We start from the raw sequence: 27,044 nt of genomic DNA, 5'->3' as shown, positions 1-27,044 counted from the left end.
AGGCTAAGGTTTAAGGAACTTAGGTCCAAGACCACAGACTCACACTGTGAACCAAGTTGCTAATCTCTGCAAATTCATTTGTTTCCAGATCTACGATGCTGCTCTTTGAAGGGCAGAAACATTAATCAAGTAATTTTGCCCTCACTCCTGATGGGGTAAACCTCAGTTTTAACAGAAGGCATCAACAGATAACAGATGACATTATTACCAAGACAGTCAAAGCTCTTTCTAGAACTCATCACCCACAAATCAGCCATGCAAACGAACACAAGCTAAGAATTTTGCAACTGGGTAGAGAGGTGAGCAAGGGCTTCCTGGCACCGTTGCAGTTCCATCCACTCTTGCAGCAGGACTGGAATGAGCCCAGCAGATGCCTGGCTGCAAGCTGTCACCAGCAGGCCCCTTACTGAGGGGGAAAGCCTCAGTGGCAGCTGAAGCAGAACAGGGTGGGGTAGCCCTGGCACCGTTTAGAAAAGCACCTGGCTTTTCTAAAACACCTGGTACAGCCTTAATTATTCCCTGTTACCCCATTTTTGTGCAACTCTTGAAATCTGGCAGTTCAAAAAAAAAAAGTGGTATGCCCAGACAAAAGACAGAGAGTGGGCAGGATAAAAATAAAAGCTGCTCTTTGCAGAGGTTTTCTAGAAATACTTCAAACTAGCAATGTGTCCTGTTACTAAGAATTATTTCATGAAGGTCCATAAGATTCTGGATACCAGCATCCTCTTTTCTTTCATTAGTTAATGTATCAAAGTCAAACCGTTAACAACAATCATGGATAAGAAGTGTTACTCAGTTTTTAAAACATCCTCTTGATTTTATGGAAATCTGCATTTCTGTTTTATTGACACTATGCAATAAATGCAAATTCTTTCTCATGACTGAAATGTGTTTCCTTCTTTAGAGGCATATGCTTTAATAAGGGTATTCCAAGTCAGTTTAAAAGAAAAAAAAATAGCTGTGCAGACTTCAATTTCATCATGCCTCCTATTTAAGTGCTGGAAGAAGAGGCAGGTGCCTCGAGTGCGCCAGGGAAATGTTCTGCTCCTGGCCTCGGGTTGGGCTTCCAAGAAGCTGTAAATTCATGAATCTGTACACTTGCCATAATCCATAAATTCCAATATCCTAAGGCTTTGCAAAAATATCAAAGCAGCTCATTTCAAACTCAGGTGTTCTGAAAATGAAAGCTAAAACCCACAATTCAAAACAGCATTTTAAAAAGGTCCCAAATGAACAACTCATCAGAAACATTTCCCCAACTTAAGTATAACTTGGACTGTAGTAGAACATCAAGGAGACGTGCACTGTGCACTGGTCTGCAGTAGAAGGACCCTCAGCAGCCACATGGTCCAGTGGCCTTTCTACATGACACCCCAAGAGTAAGCAAATCCATTCTGACACTGAGTACAAACTTACATTGCATAGCTACAGGTATCATTCCCTGTTACGTTGACTCCTGGGCAGAAGTTTTGTCCCAAAAATTCATTATGCTGCAAAGCCTATAACACAGGGGGGATGGGACAAGGTAAATGGTTTTAAATTTCAAAAAGTCTCCAGAGAATGATCATGTCCTCCTACTTTAATCTTTACTGCTATTCCTAAAAACAAACCAAGCTTCACATTCATGGTCTTGGTCACATCAGAACAGTCAAAATTCTTTTCCCTGGCAACTAACTGGGTGGCCTATGTCGGGCTTTTGGCTTCTAAAACAAAGGCTTTAAAAAGTATTTGGCAAAGAGGGGAGACCTGTGGCTATCCTACCCATAGCTCCTTCCTCCTCCTAATTTTATAATCCCACAAACAGTGGGATTAAAATCATAAAACGGTAGTCAATGACTGTTGTTAATTTACAGCATCTATTTAAGAACGTTTTATATTGTTCCTGTTTATTTTCATCAAAACCAGTGCTAATTCTTGGGAGTTAGAAACCCAGTCGTACTATACTAAGACACAGTTTTCTGTGGACTTGATGAGCTTTTTCTAAAGCCAATAGAGTAGCTGTATTATATGCTCTTTTTCTTCTAATTTCAATATAAAGTATATATTCTAGCCCCCCCTTCTCTATTTTCGTGTGGAACTGAAATACAACGACAGTTTTTCACATCCATTAGTCAATCTTTCTCCTTTCCGTGGAGTTCTCTTTCCACCCCTCAGCACCCTCGGACAGCAGCGTGACTGGGGAAACCGCAGGGGATGCTGGAGGTGAAACTCTTCTTCATCGCTCGGAAAATGAAACCCCTGGGAGACTTTCACAGTTCATGGCTGGGGTAATGACGTTGGCAGGCTTTATTCCGGTTGATCCTAGCTTGGGAACAATGAAGCAGTCACAAGGACAGATGAGGAAAACTTACCGCATAGCCGTATCGAGGAATGCTGAAGTACTGAAGCCAGGAGAGCCAAGACGCAACGGTTCTGAGATTTACCAACAGCCCCGAAAATATCTACGGAAAGCACATGCCAAGAATCAGACCTGGTGACGGGATTTCATGGCGAATTACGGAGAATAATTTCTGAGTCCCCTACAACCTTCACAAACATTTCTTCTAAGACTTCCCTTTGCTTACGTATGCCCCGCTTGAGCTGAGGCTATTCGTGGTTCTAAAGGAATGCCAACATATCGCTAATCCCTACGTCATCTAATTGCGAGACCCTTCATTGTCAAGGCTTTTACTGTTGGTGACTGCGCACGATGAAAGATCAATAAAGTACTGACTGTCCCAGCGATACCATCACTCTATGCTCTCACCAAGAAACTTCCCAGAGCAGATCCTGAACATCTCCTGCCCCTCTCTGCTTCTCTAACACCGTAATAGCTGTTATTTACAAGGGCTTGCATTCTATCTCCGCGTGACTATAGAAATAATCTGGCGTTCGGGATGCAGGCTTAAAATGACCCAAAGCCTGGAACGGATACACAGAATAACACGGAGAAGTACAGCCTAACATATGGTGAATACCTTCACTTAAAGCTACCGAAAAGCCGTCTTACGGTGAAGGACCGAGGCCGGCAACAGATGGCTACATGAGAGAAGGTTTATATTTAACTTTTAACTGGCAGTAGGTATGCTGGGATAGACCTAACAATGACAATGTTGGAGTGACTACGTATTCCTGAACTTGACTTAACCAGGTGCTTAATAGAGGAGACACTGCATCTCTGAGGAAAATGCGGTGTTATGACTGGTTTTAAAGGATCTATATACAAACTTCTAAATAACAATAAGGTGAAGCATCTAATACATTATCCAGAACATTTTTATAAATTGATGACACATTATTTATTGGATAACAGGATAGAAAACATATGGGAAGGTTTATCACTTTCTCAATAAACGATTAGATTGGTAGATGTCAAACTCAGAAATGGAAGACTTAAACTTTGACAAAAATTTGTGCTAATTATGCTCCTTTTAAAGACATCTCTCCTCCTCTAGCAGAAAAAAACACATGGATTAAGTAAACAGGCTAACGTTCCTGTTCACTTGACGTTAAGGGGCAAGGTGGTAACTAGCTGATTCGCTTACTGATTCGTCTATGTACAGGGAAAATTAAGGGACACGTAAGGTTAGGCTTCAGTAACCATTTAAAAAAAGGTAGGCAGAAATATATTGGTATAAGAGAATGTCAGGAACCCAGAAGGGAGGAGACACAGTACTGTGTGGACTTTGGAACTTTTCAGTGTTTTTATTTTTATTTTTTTTAAGATTTTATTTATTTATTTGACAGGAAGAGAGAGATCACAAGTAGGCAGAGAGGCAGGCAGAGAGAGAAGGCGAGGCAGGCTCCCTGCTGAGCAGAGAGTCCGATATGGGGCTCGATCCCAGGACCCTGAGATCATGACCTGAGCCAAAGGCAGAGGCTTAACCCACTGAGCCACCCAGGTGCCCCTTTTCAGTGTTTTTAAAACACCCCTTTTCAAAATACAGGAGGGAACCAAGATAGTCTACCCACACTGCAAACTGTTCCACTTCTCATGGAGCTTAGCTACTCCCTTGGAGGGGAGTATATCCAGCCAAACCATTAAGCCACTGCTTAAAGAAGTCAATGGTTCTCTAACACGAGCATAGAAGTTGGGCAATTAACCTGATGTTTTTATGAGGGAATCTTACAATCAAAATTTTTCTGGGTTTTGTGGGTTTTTTTTTTTTTTTAGAAGTTTCTGTTTAAATTCCAATTAGTTAACATACAGTGTAATATCAGTTTCATGTGCCCAATTTAATGATTCAACACCTCCATACAAGACCTGGTGCTCATCACAAGTGCCCTCCTTTATCCCCCTAACCACTTCAGTCTGCTCTCTATAGTTAAGTCTGTTTCTTGGTTCACCTCATTTTTTCCCCCTAAGATCGTTTGTTTTGTTTCTTAAGTTCCACATATGAGTGAAATCTTGTGGTATCTCTGACATGTTTCACTTCGCAAAATGCTCTCTAGCTCCATCTACATCATTGCAAATAGCAAGATTTCATTCTTTTGATGGCTGAGTAATATTCCATTCTGTCTACATATCACATCCTTTTATCCATTCAATAGTCAGTTGACATTTGAGCGCTTTCCATAATTTGGCTATTGTTGATAATGTGTTTACAAATATAGGGGTGCATGTATCCCTCCAAACTAGTATTTCTTCCCCCTCTGGGTAAATACCTAGTAGTGCAATTACTGGATGGTTATGGTTCTTGGTGCAGATATAAGTGGGATCAATTCCCTGATTTTTCTTTCTGCTGCTTCATTATTGGTGTATAGAAATGCAATAGGTTTCTGTACATTGACTTTGTATCCTGTGAACTCATGTTCTAGTTCTAGCAATTTTTGGTGTTCTTTCGAGTTTACTATAGAGTATCATGTCTACAAACAGTAAAAGTTTTACTTCTTCTTTACTGATTAGGTACCTTTCATTTCTTTTTGGTGTCTGATTGCTGAGGATAGGACTTGTAGTACTATGTTAAATAACACTGGTGAGTGTGGACATCCATGTCTTGTTCCTGACCTTGGAGAAAAAGCTCTGTTTTTCCCCATTGAGAACAATACTGGCTGTGGGTTTACTATATATGGCCTTTCTTATGTTGAGATATGTTCCCTCTATCCCTACTTTGTTGATGCTTTTTATTAAAAAGGGATGCTGTACTTTGTCAAATACTTTTTCTGCATCAACTGAGAGAAGCATATAGTTCTCATCCTCGCCTTTATTAATGTGGTGAATCATGCAGACTGATTGGCAAATACTGAACTACACTTGCAGCCCAGGAATAAATCCCATGGGATTGTGATGAGTGATTCTTTTAATGTACTGTTGGATTCAGTTTGCGAGTGTTATACTAAACATTTTTCCATCCATGTTCATCAGAGATATTGGCCTGTAGTTCTTTTTCAGTGGAGTCTTTTTTTTTTTTTTTTGGAATAAGGGTGATGCTGGCCTCATAGAATGAGTTTGGAACTTTTCCTTTAATTTCTATATTTTGGAATAGTTTGAGAAGAATAGGTATTAACTATTCTTTAAATGTTTGGTAGAATTCCCCTAGGAAATCCTCTGGCCCTGGACTCTAGTTTGTTGGGAGATTTTTGATGACTGAATCAATTTCATTGCTGGTTATCAGTCTGTTCAGGTTTTCTATTTCTTCCTCTTTCAGTTTTGGTAGGTCATATGTTTCTAGGAATTTGTCCATTTCTTCCAGGTTGTTCAATTTGTTAGCGTATAGTTTTTCATAATATTCCCTTAGAATTCTTTGTATTTCTGTGGTGTTGTTATTTCTCCTCTATCATTTGTGATTTTATTTATTTGGATCCTTTCTCTTTTCTTTTTGATGAGTCTAGCTATGGGTATATCAATTTTACTAATTTTTTCAAAGAACCAGCTCCTGATTTCATTGATCTGTTCTATTGGGATTTTTTTTAGTTTCTGTATCATTTATTTCTGCTCCAGTCTTTAATATTCCTTCTTTCTGCTTGCTTTAGGCTTCATTTGTTGTACTTTTTATACCTCCTTTAGGTATAAGGTTAGATTGTTTTGAGATTTTTTCTTCCTTCTTGACGTAGGCCTATATCGCTATATACTTCGCTATATATACGTCTTGGGACTGCTTTTGCTGCATCCCAAAGGTTTTGGACCATTGTGTTTTCATTTTCATTTGTTTCCATGTATTTTTTTAATTTTTTGATTTCCTGATTGACCCACTGATTATTTAGTAGAATGTTTTTTAACCTCCATGTATTTGTAGTCTTTCCAAATTTTTCTGGTGGTTGGCTTCAAGTTTCATAGTGTTGTGGTCAGAAATATGTAGGGTATGATCTCATATGGTATGATCTCAACCTTTTTGTACTTATTGAGGACTGATTTATAACCTAGTATGTGATCTATTCTGGAGAATGTCCCATGTGCACTTGAAAAGAATGTGCATTCTGTTGCTTTAGGATGAAATGTTCTTGATTATATCTGTTAAGTCCATCTGGTCCAGTGTGTCATTCAAAGCCATTGTTTCCTTGCTGATTATCTGCTTAGATGGATCTGTCCACTGCTATAAGTAGGGTGTTAAAGTCCCCTACTATTATTGTATTATTATCAATGAGTTCCTTTATGTCTATTATTGTTTTATATATTTGAATGCTCCCATATTGGGGGCATAAAGATTTACAATTGTTAGATTTTCTTGTTGAACTGTCCCCTTTATCATGATACAGTGTCCTCTTTCATCTCCTGTTACAGTCTTTGGTTTTAAAGTCCAGTTTGGTTTTTGAAGTTTCAGTTTATCAAGGTTTCACTATATGTCACCCAAGAAGCATCTTTTAAGAACTCATGTGTAATAAAATGTTAACTAAAGTTATAGCAATTATATTAGAACAGTAGCCAAAAAGGCTGGGTAATGCCAAGAAAAATCTGTATATTCTCTAATATAAGCTATCCCTCAATACATGATCTCCTTAAAGCACAGAATCCCATTTACAGAATCCTCAAAGCAGGTTTAGGTAACAGGCAAATCTGTGGGAAGGAACAAGGGGAAATAACTACTTCTCAGAGAAGCTCAGTTCCTACTCACCATCATAAACACAAAGGAGATGGTCATGAGAAGTGTCGCTATGGATACCACACTCTGGCCTGCTGCTATGGCCAGTGCCATAGAACTGGCCGAATAAGCCACCATCATAAGGGTGAACATCATGACGAAGAAGGCCTCCACAACTGGTTTCAAGCCTTAGTTGGGAAGGAAAGAGGTGTTGAATCCACCTGCCAAAGTAACTATGTATTTGGGATTGCTTCCTATGCAAAGCACTATAATATCTGGAGAAACTAATGCCAAAATGAAGAATATTCATCCTCTATTCGACCACCTTGGGTCACCAATTTCATTACCAGTCCCTACCTCCATATTACTGTATAAAGTTATCATAGTTTCTTTTTTATACTTGTTGCATAAGTACATTTCCATGTAACATCTCTGCTCCTCCTTTATTTATAATTATTAACAATTTCTGAGTATTTGAGATGGAGAGCTCCAGGCAACACAACTGGCCCCAATTCTACTGCCTTTTCTTCTAAGAACAAAACTTGTCAAGAGCACATTTTTTTTACTCAAACATCACCACATGACTGTTTGCTATCACTGCATTGAGTAAAGAAACTGGGAAGATTAGGTGACCTCCCAGTGGTTTCAATATCTGGGGGAATGTCTCCACATTCCAAGTCCCCCAAGACAAAGCACCATATAATTCTGGGATTGAGGGTGGGGTTAAATAAATTTCCTAAAACTACTTTATAAATGATAATGGACTAATACTATGGATCATACAATCTGAAGGTTTTGGAACAGCTGTCAAAAGTCTGAGGATCTAATAAGTGACTCTTAATCTCACGAAACAAACTGTGGGTTGCTGGGGGGAGGGGGGTTGGGAGAAGGGGGGTAGGGTTATGGACATTGGGGAGGGTATGTGCTTTTGGGTAAATTGGAAGGGGAGATGAACCATGAGAGACTATGGACTCTGAAAAACAGTCTGAGGGGTTTGAAGTGGCGGGGAGGGTGGGAGGTTGGGGTACCAGGTGGTGGGTATTATAGAGGGCACGGCTTGCATGGAGCACTGGGTGTGGTGAAAAAATAATGAATACTGTTTTTCTGAAAATAAATAAATTGGAAAAAAAAATTTTTTTCTCAATAAAATGCCAGCTCAATTAACTTTAAAAAAAAAAAAAAGTCTGAGGATCTAGGTTCTATGCCTAATTCTTCATGACATACCTCTTATTTATAAAATGGAAGTTTAAACTCAATCAGTTGGTTTTCTTCTGTAGTGCTTTACTTATATATATTTTTTAAATAAAAGATGTATTTCTGATGTGTGTTTTTGCCTCAGTAAAAATATAAGGACATTATGATACAATGAGCCTAGCACACAAATGAATCTAACTACACCTATCGAACAAGTATTTGTATTAAACCGGGAAGCCCTGAAAGTCACTGTCTTTCGCTATCTTTACGTGTAAACACACAGACACATATAATAATAAAAATACAAATACATAGTAAGTATCCCAGCTCCTCTATCATAGTCTCAAATAGTTTTGTGAATTCTTTCCATGTTGATAAATGACACACAGCATCTTTCAGTAAAATTGAGTTTTATAAGTAGTTTTAAAAGTTAGTTTAGGGCAAGTCTTGATAAAAATGTCCTCAGGGAACAGTTATTTCAGAGTATGCATGTGGATAGATGTCTCCTTATCTCACTGGCTTGGTTTAGAGTTTGAGAACCAAAATGTAGCTGGTAAAAAGAAATTGGCTTGCCCTCATATTGAAGAGTAAAGACACAAACCTTTTGTCATACTGCTTACCTAACAAGAAGTATATTATACAAGTAAATATAATACTTGGTAACATCCTCATGGGTAGTAAATCAGATAACAGTTTTCCAAAGAAATAAGATGACACTCTGTAGTATCCACTGATATACTCATGTCTAAAAAAGAAAAATTCATCCTACATTAGTTAAGGAAGGCAGAAACCAGATTGAGCTGCTTGCTTATCTACAGACTTCCGCCACCACCAAGGGTCAAATGACTACAGCTTCTCACATCCCTGAGGTGAACCTCCATCCTGTCAGCATCAGGCACCATCTTGGGTGTGAGCATCACCTGTGTTGTCACCCGCACACGAGTCTGTGCAATACCCCTCTTCTCATTACAGAACTCCCTCTGGATGCCATCCATTCTGCTCCCTGAGCACCCACTCCCAGTGAGCAGATCTGCATCTCCTTCCTCTCTTCCAACACTGGCTCTCCTTGAAGAATAGCACTCCAGTAGCTGAGCTCAGTTATGGTAGAGGCTTTACTTTCTTCCTACTTCTGATTATGAAGGTGGCGGCTCTGCTATCCTCCAAGCTTCCTAAAGCATCCCTGGATCACTTAGTCAATTCTCATGACAAAAAGAAAATGGCACTTCTTCCTTCAACAATCACACCTTTCAACCACACATCCCTGTCAAATCCTGCTTCCTTTCCTCTGCAGTTTTAGATCCCTTCCTCTTCCTGGCATCTTCCTCCTGTAATTCCAAACTCCTCCACCAATATCATTCTTTCCCTCTAGAATGATTCCTTTCTTCAGTATGGGAATATGATCAAATCCTGTCCAACTTTGAAAAACACAAGAAACAAAAGAGCCCTTACTTTATTTTAAGGCTGCCCTTTGGCTCCTTCCATTTCCCTTCCATTGAGGGCTAAGTTGGGTCCACATTCTTTGTCAGCTTGACTTCCACATCTTATATTTACTGCTCAGCCTACTACTTTCTCTCTACCAAGCCCCACTGACTTTGCCTGTGTGAGCCATCATGACTTCTCATCTGTTTAAAAACAAAAAATCCTTTTTTGCCCCTTTATCGCTTGCTTTTTCTGCAGCATTTGGATTTGCTGACTCTGCCTTAATCTTGAACTCCTTTTCCCCTTAGTATCAAGCCCTACATGCTCAACGATTGTCCTCACAACCTCTGGCTGCTTTTTCTCAATTAACGTGGGCAATCCCCAGGAACCAAGCTGTGGCCCAACATTGGATATGACCAGTTTGACCAACAACCCCTGATACCAGAGAGTCCCCTTCCTGGAACAGAGACCTACTCACATAAAGAGCTTCTTCTCAACCACAAAGAGCTCCACAGCTGACACACTGCTGAAACACTGGTTGGTCGTCAGGAAGAAGAGCACCCCTGACCTGCAATGAAAGAAAAGTGGGGGGCGGGGGAGAAGCACTGCAGTCAGTGAAACATTCTTAGGTCAATTTTCTAACTGCAAAATGCTCTCCTCAAAGGATACCTCATAACATTAAATAGAAATTGTTCTGGTTAAAACAGGGAAGTATACGCGCCATCAGCCTTCTCCCCACCATCTCTGGGTATCCACAGTGGTACCCCTCAGAGTCCACAAAGCACAGTCTGGAAGTCTTTGTCCTGGGCTGCCATGGATTAAACTGGGTTCTCCCCCACATTCCTACGTTAAAGCCCAGACCTTCAATGTGATATTTAGAGACAGTGTATTTGGGAGGTAATTAGATTTAGATGAGGTCATGAGGATAGGGCCTCACAATGGGATTAGCGCCCTTAAAAGGCAAGGGAGAGACATCAGAGTGCACGCTCTCTGCCGTGTGAGGACACAGCAAAAAGGTAGCCACCTGTGAGTCAGGAAGATAGCTCTCATTGGAATCTGACCATGGATCTCTAGATCCTGATCTCTGGAAGTATACGAAATTGTTGTTTAGACAATTGTTTAAGCCACACAGTCTATGGTTCTTTGTGATGGCAGTCTGTGCTGATGAATATGTACGTCATAAAAATATTATCACCTTGAATTTTAACTAACAAATCAACAAGTATCAGGCTCCTGGGTGCTCAGTGGATTAAGCCTCTGCCTTCAGCTCAGGTCATGGTCTCAGGGTCCTGGGATTGAGCCCCCCGCATCAGGCTCTGCTCAGCAGGGAGGCTGCTTCCCCCTCTCTCTCTGCCTGCCTCTCTGCCTACTTGTGATCTCTCTCTCTCTGTCTGTCAAATAAATAAATAAAATCATTAAAAAAAAAAAAAAAGACAACAGCAGCAACAAATACCATTCCTAATGTATGAAGGGAGAAAGAGTGAACCAAATAAAGCCTGCAAAGCTTAAAAACCTCTATCAGCCACCTTTTTTTTAAAAGACTTATTTATTTATTTGACAGACAGAGATCACATCATATCATATCAGCCCACAACTGTCGAGAGCCTTGATGTTGTCCTTGACAAGCCACACCAAAATGGTTTCCAACATGCTCAAAAGAGAAAACTTGGGCAGCTGGGTGACTCAGTGGGTTAAAGCCTCTGCCTTCGGCTCAGGTCATGATCCCAGAGTCCTGGGATCCAGCCCCACATCAGGTTCTCTGCTCAGCAGGGAGCCTGCTTCCCCCACCCTTCCGCCTGCCTCTCTGCCTACTTGTGATCTCTGTCTGTCAAAAAAATAAATAAAAACTTTAAAAAGAAAAAAAAAGAGAGAAAACAAAATGATGTTTATAAAGGAAAAATCTGTGTACCTGTAGGAAAAGGAAGACTACTAATGCTTCTTTCTCAGTAAAATAATTAAGGCTTTAAAAGGAAAGTCACAGTTAATCTACACTTTGGTACACAAACGCATGTTATGAAAGCATGCCAACATTCCAAAAACTGGTGTTGGGCTTCCCTTTATAACCAAACCATTTCACTGACATTGAGGACATGAGTTGACACTGAAAGAGCTAAAGTGACCCATCATTTAAATGACACAAGAATGTAAGAGAACATTTTTTAAAATATATAAACCCAAGTGTACAGGCTCTCAAAAAAAAAAAGCTCATAGACACTTAGTAATTGTTTTTAACACCAAAAAAGAAAGAAAGAACTGAGAGAACAGAATGTTTTATTTTTATTTATTTTTTTATCTTTGAGAACAGACTGTTTTATAAGTAAATGTTTATACAATAATTAATGAACAGAAAATAGCCAGAACTGGTACACAGGAGGCTATGTAACTTTTTCCACACAAGTAAGTCTACTAGCAAAGTAAAAGCTAATTTCAGAAACAAGGAACATGCGGAAAGAAAGAAAGAAAGAGAACAAGAAGAAAGAAAGAAAGAAAGATGGGACATGCAACAATTTAGCTCAATTTGTTAAGACTTATATCCATAACACTGTTATGTTCATCATGATTTTGAACTAGGAGATACTGCTATTACTTCTAAATCATATGGTTTGTTTTATAGTAAATAGTTTTTATTGCTAAATAATACAAGGTATTCAAATTCTTTTCACACCGGTAATCCATGACTGTAATATCTACTTATTGATCCAAATATTTTTTAAAATATCTTTTCTGTTTATATTAATTTGTTTAGCAACCACCACAAGCCTGTAAGGTAAATATTAGACCACAGAAGCTCATACACTACATACAAATTAAACCCAGCTTGTTAGTTAGAGAGGGGTGCCTGGGTGGCTCAGTGGGTTAAGGCCTCTGCCTTTGGCTCAGGTCATGGTTCCAGGGTCCTGGGATCAAGCCCCACATCGGGTTCCCTGCTCAGTGGGGAGCCTGCTTCCCTTCCTCCCTCTCTGCCTACTTGTGATTTCTGTCAAATAAATAAATAAAATCTTTAAAAAAAAAAAGAAAAAGAAAGAAAAGGAGCCAAGAGCATGTCTTTGGGATAATTCATTCCCAAAGAGAACCAAACCACTGGCCTCCTAAGCAATTTCAAATGACAAAAAAGTGGCAGCAAGTTTATATCAAAAATACAAATTAAAATAAATCCAAAGAACGATTTCTCCAGAAAACATTTGAAGAAACTGCTAAACCTCTTCTTTATTTCTCTGGATTCTTCTACCAAGAATTCTAATGGGTAGATACCCAATTCCTCTTTAAAATTCCAGTTGAGGACAGGTTTTTCAATACTTTTCCAAATACTTCCCACTGCACAACACAAAAAGTCCATGGGCAATAGATCCTGTGACCTATATTCTGTGCTTGGTAAAAATACAGCATTTGCAATGGGTACAGATCATCAATGACTAGAAAGCTTGGAAGCAAGTGAGAGAACCCCACACCCTTCAGAGAAAGTAAAGGGAATAGCAGTGATATAACTCTGGAACTCCATAATAATTTCAACTTGGAGTAACACTATTTGATCCCATACAGGAGATAATTTATTTTACTTGAGTGAGGAATTGAATTTTATGCTTATTCTTTCTTTTGTAAACAATCCGACATCAAAACAGATTCAATGTAAGCTACTGCAACTTTCCTCATATCCTTCTGGCAAAATGGGGATAACACCCCCATCTCTTGGGGCAGAAATCCGTATCCATGATTTAAAACACAGAGCATAGTGCCTGGCACAGAACAGCTTTGTACATGAAGTATAAGGAGAAGTCTGCAGTCTTTGACACTGCTGAGCATAGACATTCAGAACATGCTAGAGCCCATTACAAAATCTCATCATGAAAAAATATTTTTAAGGGCACATGATGACTAAAACTCGGTAAGGTAAATGAACGTAAGCGCTAACCATATAACAGAAAAACCTGAGTGTCATCCACCTCCCCCGAGCAAACAAATAAAAAAAAATAGACAAAAAATTATTTACAAACAAAAGAAAAAACAGATAAACTGGACTACATCAAAATTTAAAACTTCTGTGTTTCAAAGGACACTCTCAACAGTGAAAAGATGATCCACAGAATGTTGGAAAATATTTGCAAATTTAGACCTGATAAGGAATTAATATCCAGAATATATAAAGAGCACTTATAGTTCAATAATTTGAATCTCCAATTAAAAAATGGGCAAAGGATTTCTCCACAGAAGATTTCCCCAAAGAAGATACACAAATGGCCAATAAGCACAAGAAAAGGTTCTCAATGGGGTGCCTAGGTGGCTTAGTTGGTTGAGTGACTGCCTTAGGCTCAGGTCATGATCCCTGAATTCCAGGATCGAGTCCCTCATTGGGCTCCCAGCTCCATGGGGTGTCTGCTTCTCCCGCTGACCTTCTCCTCTCTCATGCTCTCTCTCACTTATTCTCTCTCAAATAAATAAATAAAATCTTAAAAAAAAAAAAAAGAAAGAAAGAAAAGAAAAGAAAAGAAAAGGTTCTCAATATCACTAATCATGAGGAGAATGCAAATCAAAAACCACATCCCCTGACACCAACTGGGATGGCTATTATTATTTAAAAAAGAAAAGAAAAGGAAAAAGAGCAGAAAATACTGTTTGGTAATGTTGTAGAGGAATTAAAATACTTGTGCACTGCTGGTAGGAATGTCAAATGATACAACTGCTGTGGAAGACAAAATATTTCAAATAATCCAATAGCTCTACTTCTGGGTATAAATCCAAAAGAATTTAAAGCAGAGATTGAGACATATTTATTTGTACAACCATGTGCATAGCAGCATTGCTCAAGGAGGGGCAAAGGGCAGGCCACTCCAAGATGGGGGTCACAGCAACATGAAAATTATTTTGAGTTAAAAGCAATTAAAAAAAAAAAAAAGCATTCAAGGCCTGCAGACTCAGGAAAACTTTTCACCTCAGGGCACCTGGGTGGCTCAGTCATTTAAGCATCTGCTTTCAGCTAAGGTCATGATTCTGGGGCCCTGAGATCAAGCCCTGAGTATGGCTCCTAGCAGGGAGCCTGCTTCTCCCTTTACTTCTGTCTGCCTCTCCCCCTTACTTGTGCATGAAATTGTGTGCTTTCTCTGTCAAATAAATTAAAAAAAGGAAAAAAAAAAACTTCTTATGGGGTGCCTGAGTGGCTCAGTTGGTTAAGCAACTGCCTCAGGTCATGATCCTGGAGTTCCGGGATCGAGTTCTGCATTGAGCTCCCTGTTCAGCAGGAAGTCTGCTTCTCCCTCAGACCCCTCCCCTCTCATACTCTCTATCTCTCATCTTTCTCTCTCTCTCTCTCTCAAATATATAAATAAAATCTTCTTTAAAAAAAAAAACTTCTTATCTTCCCCTCAACTGCCTAAATTTACGTTGGAAAGGAGAAGCTGTACCAGGAAGAGAGCTATTAAGAACGATGCCTCTTTGCCTAAGAAACTTATTTGCATAAAGAGGGCAACCTTTGTTTTCCAAACATCATCTCCCAACTTTTTGCTAAGGTCTTTCTTCCCTTACCCTAACCACCATTCTCCTTAACTCATATAAGCATCGTGTTATCTCACTGCTTTTGGAATTTGCATGTCTGTGTGGATTACCTGTACACATGCTATTAAATTTGATTTTCTCCTGTTAATCTGTCTCATGTTAATGGGATGCTTAGTCCTACTAGAAGGACTCTGAATGGCAGAGGAAATTCTTCCTCTCCAACATTCACAACAGCCAAAAGGCTGAAATAACCCAAGTGTCCAAGGACAGAGAAATGCATAAACAAATATGGTATTCCATACAATGGAATATTATTCAGCCTTTAAAAGAAAAGAAATCCTGACATATGCTACAATATGGGTGAACCTTGAAGATAACTATGCTAAGGAAAATGAGCCAGTCACCGAAGGACAAATACTGTATGATTCCACTTATATGAGTACCTTGTGTAGTCAAACTCAGAGACAGTAAGTATAATGGCCATTTCCAGGCACTAAAGAAAGGGAGAATGAGGAGTTGTTGTTCAATATGTACAGAGATGCAGTTTGGGAAGATGAAGAGTTCTGGAGTTGGATGGTTGTAATAGTTGTACAATAACGTGAATGTACTGGGGAGCCTGGATTGCTCAGTCGGTTAAATATCTGACTCTTGATCTTGGCTCAGGTCATGATCTCAGGGTCATAAGATCAAGCTCCACATCAGGGTCTGCACTCAGTGCAGACTCTGCTTGAAATTCTCTCTTTCTCTACCATTCCCCATGCTCACCTGCTCTCTCTAAATAAATAAATTCTTTTACAAAGTAATGTGAATGTATTTAATGTCACTGAACTATATGCTTAAAACTGGTCAAGACAGTAAAAATTAACAACCTGTATAATCTATACAAATTACATATATATATATATGTATAGAGACACACCCACCCACACACACACACATTCAGCTTGCAATTCACTGACTTATCCTGATCCTCAGTTGACTCTACTTGTCTCAAATCCAAATTCTTAATGAATTTTCATTACTTGAAAGATGTAACAGCACTTTCTCACAATCAAGATCCAAATTTACTTACCTATTCTGGATTCCTGTAGGATCATTTTTTAGATCATAGAAAATGGCACCTATAACCAATCCCAGGATGATTGTTACAATTATCTTTTCAAAAAGAAAAAGAAAAACAAGTTTTAATGCAAGATAAAAACTTAATACACCATTTATTATTATAAGATATGTAATCAAATTTCTCCATTAAGATACATGCTTCCAGTGGTTCAAAGTCCTTGGGTGAATATAAAACAGTGTATGTTATGAGACTGCTTTCTAAATTAAAAAATAATTGATCCATGTTGGAGAGGCTGACAGAACACAATAGAACCCCCTGAATGCCAAGGATCCTCCCAGTGATTCACCAGGCCAATTCAAGGTCCAGTTCAGGCTACGAGGCCTGGGAAGGCCAGCAGAACAATGGAAGCATCTGGCTAAGTCATTGGAGGAGTAAAGTCCAAATGGATAAGAGTTCTGACCTGAACTCTCAACCTTTTGTTCTGGTGAACATGCAGTTTTATATTTCAAGAAGTACAAGTAAAAACAGGATATCTTTACTCTTACTATTATAAATAAATACAATTTTTTGAGCACACATAAAAAAAATTCTAACAGTGTTATTCTGCATGATAAGGAAACAGGGGTTAGCTGACCACCCACCCGACCTAGAGGACAGGGCTTGCCTGCACTGGAAAAGTGCAAAGTCATAGCCACCAAAGCATTCAGCCAGCTCTCTCTGAGGGCACTCAAATGCTGCCACTGCCCTTTCTCATGTCACAGCTCCTCTAGCAGCCTTAGTCCAAGGACCTACAGCCAACAGTGTAGAACTAAGCTTCTTAGCCATTCTTACCTGCATTCACTTACTCGCTTTGGGGACTCCTAAGAACACTACATAAACACCACTTTTGTTTTTAAGACTGACAAAATGGGGGCACCTAGGTGGCTCAATCATGTCTGCCTTCAGTTCAGGTCATGATCTCAGGGTCCTGGGATCAACCCCCACAGCAAGCTGCCTGCTCAGCAGGTTGTCTGCTTCTCCCTCTCCTACTCCCCCTGCTTATGTTCCCTCTCTTGCTGGGTCTCTCTCTGTCAAATAAATAAATAAAATCGTAAAAAAAAAAAACTAATCTATAGTCACACGTTAAATATCCCAATGTAAAGATGAATCTCCAAGAGTTATGATAGTGTTTTCCAAACTGGTTTGATGAGAAAAACCCATGGTACATTAAACAAACATTAAATCCTTTTATACAGATGATCCATTTACTCCCAGGTCATCCAAATACAACCTTTAGTTAAATGGCATTATCAGAAGCAAAGTCTGAACCACATAAATGACTACTTAAAATCTAAGCATGGCTGTAATATTACAAACATGAGATTTATCAGCAGGAAGCTATAAAGCAGTTTAATAGCCTCACATTCAAACACTTAAAGAAGTAAACATACATACCAGATTAAAAACACTAAACCAAAGGTCGGTAAGCTAGGGTCTACTTCTGTTCAGCCCTCTAGCTAAGAACAGGTTTTACCACTCTTCTCGAAGAGTGGGAGAAGGAGACTATTTCTTGCCACATGAAATTTAGATGAAAATCTAATTTGTGTCCATCAGTAAAGTTTTATTGGAACATAGCTATGATCATTTGTTTATGTATTATCTATCGCTCCTTTCTTGCAAAAATGGCAGAGTTGACTACCTGAGACAAAGACCACACGGCCTACAAAGCCAGAAGTATATACTATCTACCCCTTTACAAAAAAGATTTGCCTGCTCCTATCCTAACATGCCAGTATGTACAAATCAGAACAGCAGATGCTCAGAGAGACACAGTGTTCTATCTTTGTTTTACAAGAGCTCCATGAATTTGAGCACTGTTAGGACTCCTTCTGTCAAACAGTTCACTGAGGAGGCAAGCAGGGTGAACACGCAGCCCGACAGCACTAGGCTGGGTCTGCAGCTGAAGGAAGCCCAGCAACAGAAGATGCAGAATTATGCTGTATTAGAAAGAGCTCCACATTCTAGACAGGGGACGCCTGTTACACTGCTGCTGGGAATGCCAACTGGTGCAGTCACTCTGGAAAACAGTACGGTGGTTCCTCAAAAAGTTGAAAATAGAGCTACCTTATGACCCAGCAATTGCTCTATTATTATTTACCCAAAGGTAATTATTTACAAATGATTTACTTAATTCAAAGGGATGTATGCATCCCTATGTTGAGGCATCATCTACTATAGCCAAATTATAGACAAAGCCCAAGTGTCCATCGACCGATGAACGAATAAAGAAGATGTGGTGTATAAACAATGAAACATTACTCATCCTAAAAAAGAAGGAAATCTCACCATTTGCACAACATAGATGGAGCTAGAGAGCATTATACTAGGCAAAATAAGTCCAAGAAAGACAAATACCATATGATTTCACTCCTATGTGGAATTGAAGAAACAAAAACAATCATAGGGGAAAAAAGAGAGAGGCAAATCAAGAAATAGACTCTTAATTATAGATAACAAAGAGATGGTTCCCAGAGGGAAGATGGGTGGGTGGATGGGTGAAAGAGGTGATGGGGCTGAAGAAGGGCACTTGTGATGAGCACCAGGGTTTGTATCAAAGTGTTGAATCACTGTATTGTACATCTGAAACTAACAATACACTGTATATTAGCTAACTAGAATTTAAATAAAAACTTAGAAAGAAAGAACTCCACATTCTAATCACATCCTGCCTAGCACTACTGTATGTGTGACTTGGACAAGATACTTAAAAATCACTTTTAGAAAAAAGAGAAATTTACATTATTTTCCAAGTAAAAAAACATAATGTATAGATCACACTAAAGAATCAACTCCAGTACATTATCTCACTGTTGAAAAAAATGGGTAAACAAGGCTAACCTAATTTATCAGACTTGTTTCCAAATGGTATCAAATCTACTCTAAAAAAAAGAAAAATTTAACTTTGATAGTACACAGAAGTGTTCATATTCTGAGAGAAATAAAAAATTATAATAGCAAAAATGTTTGGAGCAATTAGCAGTATATCTTAAAGAGGGACAGAGATTCTGAGTACTAATACTTAAAAGGCAACAGCACCAATGTACAAAAATTATTGCTCATATGGTTAAGAAGTCAGTCACATCTTTTTTAAGATTCATTTATTTATTGGAGAGAGATAAAGATCTCATGCACCCATGGGGTGGGGTGGGAGGGGCAGAGGGAGAGAGTCTTAAGCAGACTCTACACTGAACAAGGAGCCCAACTCAGGGCTCAGTCCCACAACTCTGAGATCACAACCTGAGCTGAAACCAAGAGTCGGCCACTCAACTGACTATGCCACCCAAGTGCCCCAGGAAACGAGTAATATTCTATTAGTGTAGTGCCAACAACATGCCATCTTTTGGTACTCAACAGAAATCCAATGACTGATAATAAATAAAATCAACAACCCCCCAAATAACTGGTTAAACTGATTTCCTTAAAAAGAATGGACCACTTCAACAGATGTAGTATATATACACAATGGAATACTATGCAGCCATCAAAAGAAATGAAATCTTGCCATCTGCAATGATGTGGATGGAACTAGAGGGTATTATGCTAAGCAAAATAAGTGAATCAGAGAAAGACAATTATCATATGATCTCTCTGATACAAGGAATTTGAGAGGCAGGGTGGGGGTTGTGGGAGGTAGGGAAGGAAAAAATGAAACAAGATGGGATCGGGAGGGAGACAAACCATAAGAGACTCTTAATCTCAGGTAACAAACTGAGGGTTGTTGGGGGGTAGGGATAGAGTGGCAGGTGATGGACATTAGGGAGGGTATGTGCACTGTACCTGTACCCCTGGGGCATATTATACATTATATATTAATACAAATTTTTTAAAAAATGGACTAACGAACTGGGAATACTAGGGGTTTGTAGAACAGAGCACCTGAGAATAACAACAATAAAGGGGTACTAATCAACAACTACCAACAGAGCCAGCCAAAGGGGAAAAGAACATGATTTCCTCTTCATCAAAAGAAAGTTAATGAGAGAGCCAATAGCCTTATTTAGTAGAATTGAAGCCTGCTTACTATGTTGTGTTAATTGCCGACTGTTCAGGTACCTAGTGCTTTCCTAAGATGAGAACTCCTAAATGACGGAGGTCATTGATGAGAAAGACCACTTGCACACAGGCTCCTCCCTGAGAGAGATGACCCCCATGACCTTCAGCTGCATTCAGTGAATCTAGATGCCAGCTTCCCTGACCTCCTGACTTCAAATGCAATCAACCCCCTTCCACTCTCTCCCCTTCTCCCTCTCTTCTCTTCCTTTCTCCCCCACTGTGCTTCAACTTTCTCCATAGCTCCTTTTACCATATGACTTGCTATCTCGTTCATTACTGTATGAATTTGTCCCCTGTCACTCCTCATAGGAAAACAAGCTCTATGAGAACAGGAGTTTTATTTTCACCGATTTTGTTCACCCCTGTATACAAGCTCCCAAAATGGCACACATAGTCAATGAGTCAGGAAACGAATGTGTGCAGCCACCAGAAAACCCTAAATGTGGCTAAACACTTCCTTTATTTCACCATCTTTGAAGAAAAGATTTTTCAACAAAGATTACCCATTACAGCTAGTCTAAATCAACAAAAAGTCTTAATTAGGTAGTCAAAAAAAAAAAAAACACCAAAAAAGTTTTCCATAAGTAAAAATTTCATGGTGTTTCACTTATGCTGTTAGCTATTTTTATATCCCAAATGGAGTGGAGATAAATAAATGGAAACTTGAGGAGAAGATAAGCATAACCCTAATAGATTATATCAGAATCTAATGCTCCCACATGATTATGTCCCAGCATAATCCAAAGTATCTGCCAGGTTACCTGAGCTATAGAGGCCTGGGGATTACCCAGTAAGTTTTTGAATGAACGCTTGGAAATCCATCTGAGTTGATGACAGAAGGAGGTGGCATAGGTGATCTCCTTTAAGGCTGAGCTCTTCCTTTTCTGACCCTTTAGGACTTCATCTAACTCATCTTTCGTTTTTCTGTGGAAGTCAGAGTTGGCATAAAACTCAGCTATTTTTTCTATGAGTGGAGTACCTCTCTTGGAAGGCTCTTCAGTCTCCTTGACTTTGGAATAAAGGTGGATAAAGAAGGGAAACATTATTCATAAAATAACAACTGATTTAGTCCATTTTCCTGTAACCCCTTTCTTTGGTTCCTCCCTAACATCATAATTCTAATGCTTGAGTATAAAAAATTATTAGATCTGTCATTGCTTCACAATATTAGAAAAATAGTTAATTGCCCGACTGCTTCCATAAACCTATGAATATAGCAAACCTACTGCCTTCTCCTAACTATAACACTTGAACCCTAATTCTTTTAAAATAGACTTCTTACCAGAAGGAGTTATAATTCCTGATATACAAACCTGGTCCTTGTTTTCTTCTATATGCAAATATATAAATTGCCAAGTTTCTTATTTCAAAACATTATATAAATGGGTATTTTTAATGAAATTTCCCCTTAAAAGTGACACTATCACATGAATACTCATGTATACATTCAGTCAAAAATACACCAATCACGGGAAACAAAATCTATGTTAACCAGTGCTATAGAGTGAATGTTTATGTTCCCTCAAGATTTATATGCTGAAACCCAATCCCCAATGTGATCGTATCTGAAGGGTGATTAAGTCATATGAGAGTGTAGCCCTCATGAATGAGAATAGAACCCTTATAAAAGAGGCCCCTCCTTGCTTCCATCATGTGAGGAGGCATCGAGAAGATGGTCACCCATATTTGAACCAGGAAGCAGGTTCTCCACAGATACTGAGTCTTTAGTACCTTCCCCTCGGACTTCTGGCTCCAGAACTGTGAGAAATAAATGATTATTGTCTAAGCCACCTAGTGTATGGTATCTTTGGTAGGCAGCCCAAATGGACTAAGACAACTATTACCAGAGGACAGCATTAATGTAAATTCACAAAGCCATGTTTTCCTGAGCTGCCACATGGTTAAACTTCGGCCAATTCCATTCACAATAATCTGTGACTCTCAACAGATTCACACACCTTCACCCTCTTGGTCCTCTCTGTTCAGTTTCACAGCAGAGGAATCTCCATTAATGACATCCAGGAAGAAGTCTGCAGGGTTATTATAAGGCTCACACTGATAACCTACAAAAAGAAGGCAACTTACGTAAACTTGATGGTCTTGGAAAGTAAAAACTCACTTTCAGGGGTGAGAGAGGTGAGGCAGGGGAAGAGAACAACTTCTCCCTTAACTCTTCTTACTTTTCTCCCCTCTTCTCCTTTCACTGATTTACCCTTTCTTTTTTATATATTTAATCACATGAAATTTCAACAATACTCCGTCTTCCAGAAAAACAATGTACTAAAAGCCAACCTTAGACTCCCCAAAAGTCTGAAGTTATTAGCTGGTCCTTATTCATCATAATTCATGAGACCTGAAACAGCTATCAGTATGCTCTGATGCTTATCAGAACTGCTTCAAAAATCTAATTTGGGGGACGCCTGGGTGGCTCAGTTGGTTGGACGACTGCCTTCGGCTCAGGGCGTGATCCTGGAGTCCCGGGATCGAGTCCCACATCAGGCTCCCAGCTCCATGGGGAGTCTGCTTCGCTCTCTGACCTTCTCCTCGCTCATGCTCTCTCTCACTGTCTCTCTCTCTCAAATAAATAAATAAAATCTTTAAAAAAAAAAAATCTAATTTGGTCCAAAAGGAAAAAATTAAGTTAAAAAAAAAAAGGCTGTAGCTAGAACAAAAGTTCCTCAAAGCAAGAATGCCAGGGCACAGCAAGATAGAACCTGGAAGAGGCCAGGGGTGCGTTCGGTTCTCCCAGTTCACCTGCCAAATGATCATGCGTTGTGCTGTCATAATTCCAATATAGAGAACAAATCCCCAGAGCAGCACTCCCAGGAGAATGTGACTGGCACAGGTGAATGCTTATCTCAACTCCTTGTGGCATGATCCTCTGACTCAAACTGACCTGTAGTCTATTAGGTTCAACTAAACTCCCTAGACCTTGTGTGCTTATTAACTTGAAATGAGAGAGATTAAACAAAAATCTTAGAAGATGGCTACTGAATATTTAAAACTATATTTGGAGTCATGGAGCACCATCTGTAATCCTATCCAAATACCTCTAAAATGAAACAGACTGCATGAGTCATTAAAAAAAATTATATATTTCCATTCTAAATAGAACCAGGCAGTCCAAAACTGTCAGAAGTGTTGGCCCCTCAAAGTAAGACTTACAATGAGTCATTCTATTGACTGGTAAGTCTCTTATATCCCCTCAAAGCCTAAATCTGTAATTTAATGTTATTGTTAGTTAACAATAACATTGTTAAATAATGTTATTGTTAATTAATGTTATTGTAATGTTATTGTTAATGTTATTAGAAAATTTAAAGTAGCATCTTCATGAATCCCCACCACAGCAGATCAACATCCCATAAAAAGGAATGACATGAGAAAGCCTGATCCATAATCTGGACAAGAAGACAAAATATTGGGGGATATTATGAGACCTTTTCAAAAACGTTTGACTGACAGATAACTGGTTATGAGGCCAACACATTCACTGAACTGTTAGTGAAAGGTCACCAGAACTGGGAAGAGGGTCAGATATAGGCCCAGTAGAAATATTCATACATATGTATGCAGACATAGTCGAATAGGACAGGAAAGAGACCTAAAGAACAAGGTAGCACTGTAAAGAGAAGAAGAATTCTAGCACCAAACTCACCAAAGATGTTTTGGAGTGGTGGAAGCCATAGTATGTCTACTCAAAGAACAAACAGCACTCCTGGAGACCTCCATTGCTCTCTTTCAGGTTTCTTTTAGTAAAGGATCTTATTGTATGAAAAAGTCAAGCATACCTACTGACGCAAAGTACCCCAAGGCCTCCTGGGCAGGCCCGTGGAACATTAGTTTTCCTGAGGCCAACAAGGTGAGGCTATCAAACAGCTTGAAGATAGAATAACGAGGCTGATGAATGGAGAAGATGATCGTTCGTCCCTGTTCAGACATCCTAAGTTAAAAGCGAAAAAATAAAAGTCATCAAACATCTAAAACTTGAACATCATGGCAACTTTAATCACCTATTCTTAGTTCGACTTGATTTTCTCTTACTAACTCCTCATTTCATATTATCTGATTGTTAGGGGACTTAAAGGCAGTGCTTTTATGAAACACTAGGGTTTCTAAAGTGAGTTCCACAGGCAGTTGACATCAACCAGAATATTCATGAAAAATGCAGATCCCGGGACAGTCTTCTCAGACATACTGGGCCTAATGAGTCCATATTTCTAACAGGCACCCAGGTAATCTGGGTTTCAAGTTTGGAAACATATCATGGACTGAATGTTAAAATGATGGTTGTATGCCCGATTTTCACTGATCATTTAAATCTCCTCGCTTTGTAGGAATTGGTTTTCATTCTTTTGCCCTAATGATACAATTAACATTACTGAGTACTTACTATGTCTTTGCTATTATATACTTTCATACTTATCTTAATTCTCACAATACTGTTACCAGGCAGTACCAATAATATTATTACCTTTATGTTAGGGATGAGATGTAGAGGGTTGAACGACTGACCCTAAGGTCACAGTAAGGGGCAGGGCTGGGATTTGATCCCTGGTCTGATTCCAAGGCCAAAACATTGATAAACTACATTTACATGGGAGGTACTACTCACGGATAGAAGAAACAAAAGGCTATAATCACTGTTGAAAACTTGTCATTATTGAAAATATTTTATAAGCGGTATCATATCAATTTAAGCATTTTTTTTTAAAGATTTTATTTATTTATTTAACAGAGAGAAACCACAAGTAGACGGAGAGGCAGGCAGAGAGAGAGAGAGGGAAGCAGGCTCCCTGCTGAGCAGAGAGCCCGATGCGGGACTCGATCCCAGGACCCTGGGATCATGACCTGAGCCGAAGGCAGCGGCTTAACCCACTGAGCCAGCCAGGCGCCCCCAATTTAAGCATTTTCTAAGCACCTACTGCATGTTAGCAGTGGGTACAAGGTTACTCTGCCTCAAAAAGGAACAGGCCAGTAGATTCAACCATTTCAGTACAGTGTGGAATAAAAGAAGCTGAGGGTTCCTTATAAGCTAAATGCAAGACCGTAACCCAGTCTTAAGATAACATAAGTAGTGCATCAATGGGGCCAACCAGAGTAAGCCAAGAAGAGAAAATGTGGTCAGCGGAAGGAAGATGGCAAACAGACTATGCAATAACAAGGTTTACTAAGGAGGCTACAAGTACTTCCGCGTCATTGCAAAGCCCGGATGTGTGCATGGGGATCGAGGCCAGGGGGAGGGGAAGAAGCTATGAAAAGAGACTGCCCCAAAAAATCAGCCCAGGATGAGTCCCTTCACTCAGAAGCTGCAGCTTTTGTCAGAGGGCAAGAAAGAGCCAGTGAAGGACCGGAAGCAAAGAAGTGCTTCCATGAGAGCTTTGTGGTCTAAGGACCAATGGCATCAATATCAGTATCTCCTTGGAGACAGGAAGTCTCAAACTCCATCTCAGAGCAATGGAAGCAATCTGATGTTAACAAGATCCAAGTGATCAGTGTGCACAGTGGTGTGTCAGAAATTCTAGGCTAAAGCCCTCCAGCCCAGGGAAAGATGCCTATGTGCTAACTAGTGCAAAACAGGATAAAACACAACAGAGCCCAGAGCATTCCACCATCCTCTAATGAACACTGTTAACACACTGAAAGATAACATTCATTCTCTAACAGAACCTGACCCATTACTTGGCGTCTTCACTTTTTTGTGTAACTGCCATCTCAAACTTAAGGTGTCTAAGATCTTCCCATTTCTTCTTATCCTGGCACAGAGATCTGCTTAGGAGGGCATGAGCGTCTGAGGAAGCACAGCAATGACAAGGAGGGGATGCCACAGGAAGAGAATGTGTGTGGTAGCTTTTAAAAAATTGGGTTGGTAGGGAGCAGTCCCAGAGGTGGTGGGCAGAGAGCATGGCCAGCGTGACTAGATCATCAGTTATATTTAACAATTAAGTTACTTGGCTTAGACAGTAAGTAAATGTATTGAGATAATGGCAGCTAAGTTTTTGCCTGTTTAAAAAATCATTTACAGGGCGCCTGGGTGGTTCAGTCGTTAGGCGTCTGCCTTCGGCTCAGGTCATGATCCCAGGGTCTTGGGATCGAGGCCCACGTCAGGCTCCCTGCACGGAGGGAAGCCTGTTTCTCCCTCTCCCACTCCCCCTGCTTGTGTTCCCTCTCTCTGTCAAATAAATAAATAATATCTTTTAAAAATACCATTTACAAATATGGAAATGGCAAAGACTAAAAAGAACATTCAAGTGTTAGACTGGATTGGAAATATTATGCACTCATGGGTTTTTTGATACACACAGGCTAACAGAGCAATAATTATAGATGTATGTTTGCATGTATCATTCTATTCAAACTATATACACATGAATACATAATAAAATAATATTCTAAATATTTCCCATATAAAATATAGAACTAGCAGTGCCTGGCTGGCTCAGTCCATGGAGCATTCGACTCTTGATCTTGGGGTTATGAGTTTGAGCCCTATGCTGGGTGTAGAGATTGCTTAAAATCTTTAATAAAAAAATACAGATATATATTTGTGTTATATATGCACAGACATAAAGCACACACATGTACACATGTACACACACATGTACACAAGTATTTCCTAGGTATGTCAGCTAAGTTGGTCTGGAAGCAATGAAATGACAGTAGCAGTGAGCACACTAAGTAATTAGATCTTGGTTTCTAAATTCTGACTACAACAGAAGGTACCAGGACTCCCCAGAGAAATATCTGACACAGGAAAAGTACAAGATGAGCCTAGAACACCTTGTTGACCA

General features: G+C 39.5%; 1 protein-coding gene across 6 annotated transcripts in view; it reads right to left on the bottom strand.

Annotated features, from left to right (window-relative positions):
- The window catches only part of ABCG2 (ATP binding cassette subfamily G member 2 (Junior blood group)), a 161,425-nt gene that overhangs the window by 666 nt on the left and 133,715 nt on the right, over positions 1–27,044 (bottom strand). For 5 of the 6 annotated variants that reach the window (XM_044224548.1, XM_044224546.1, XM_044224547.1 and 2 more), the window contains 9 exons: positions 24,045–24,196; positions 22,212–22,316; positions 21,015–21,262; positions 16,171–16,253; positions 10,090–10,179; positions 8,813–8,937; positions 7,032–7,186; positions 2,352–2,441; positions 1,417–1,499 (listed from right to left, as the gene is read on the bottom strand). In XM_044224548.1, the coding sequence (XP_044080483.1) occupies positions 1,417–1,499; positions 2,352–2,441; positions 7,032–7,186; positions 8,813–8,937; positions 10,090–10,179; positions 16,171–16,253; positions 21,015–21,262; positions 22,212–22,316; positions 24,045–24,196 (1,131 nt within the window). Of the gene's footprint in view, positions 1–1,416; positions 1,500–2,351; positions 2,442–7,031; positions 7,187–8,812; positions 8,938–10,089; positions 10,180–16,170; positions 16,254–21,014; positions 21,263–22,211; positions 22,317–24,044; positions 24,197–27,044 lie in introns of those variants that run through there. The other variant, XM_044224550.1, reaches the window with a different exon arrangement.

This window comes from Neovison vison, chromosome 11 (assembly GCF_020171115.1).
Source record: "Neovison vison isolate M4711 chromosome 11, ASM_NN_V1, whole genome shotgun sequence".
NCBI classification, from domain to species: Eukaryota; Metazoa; Chordata; class Mammalia; order Carnivora; family Mustelidae; genus Neogale; species Neogale vison.
Note: the sequence above shows the minus strand (reverse complement) of the source record. Positions and strands in the feature narration are given on the sequence as shown.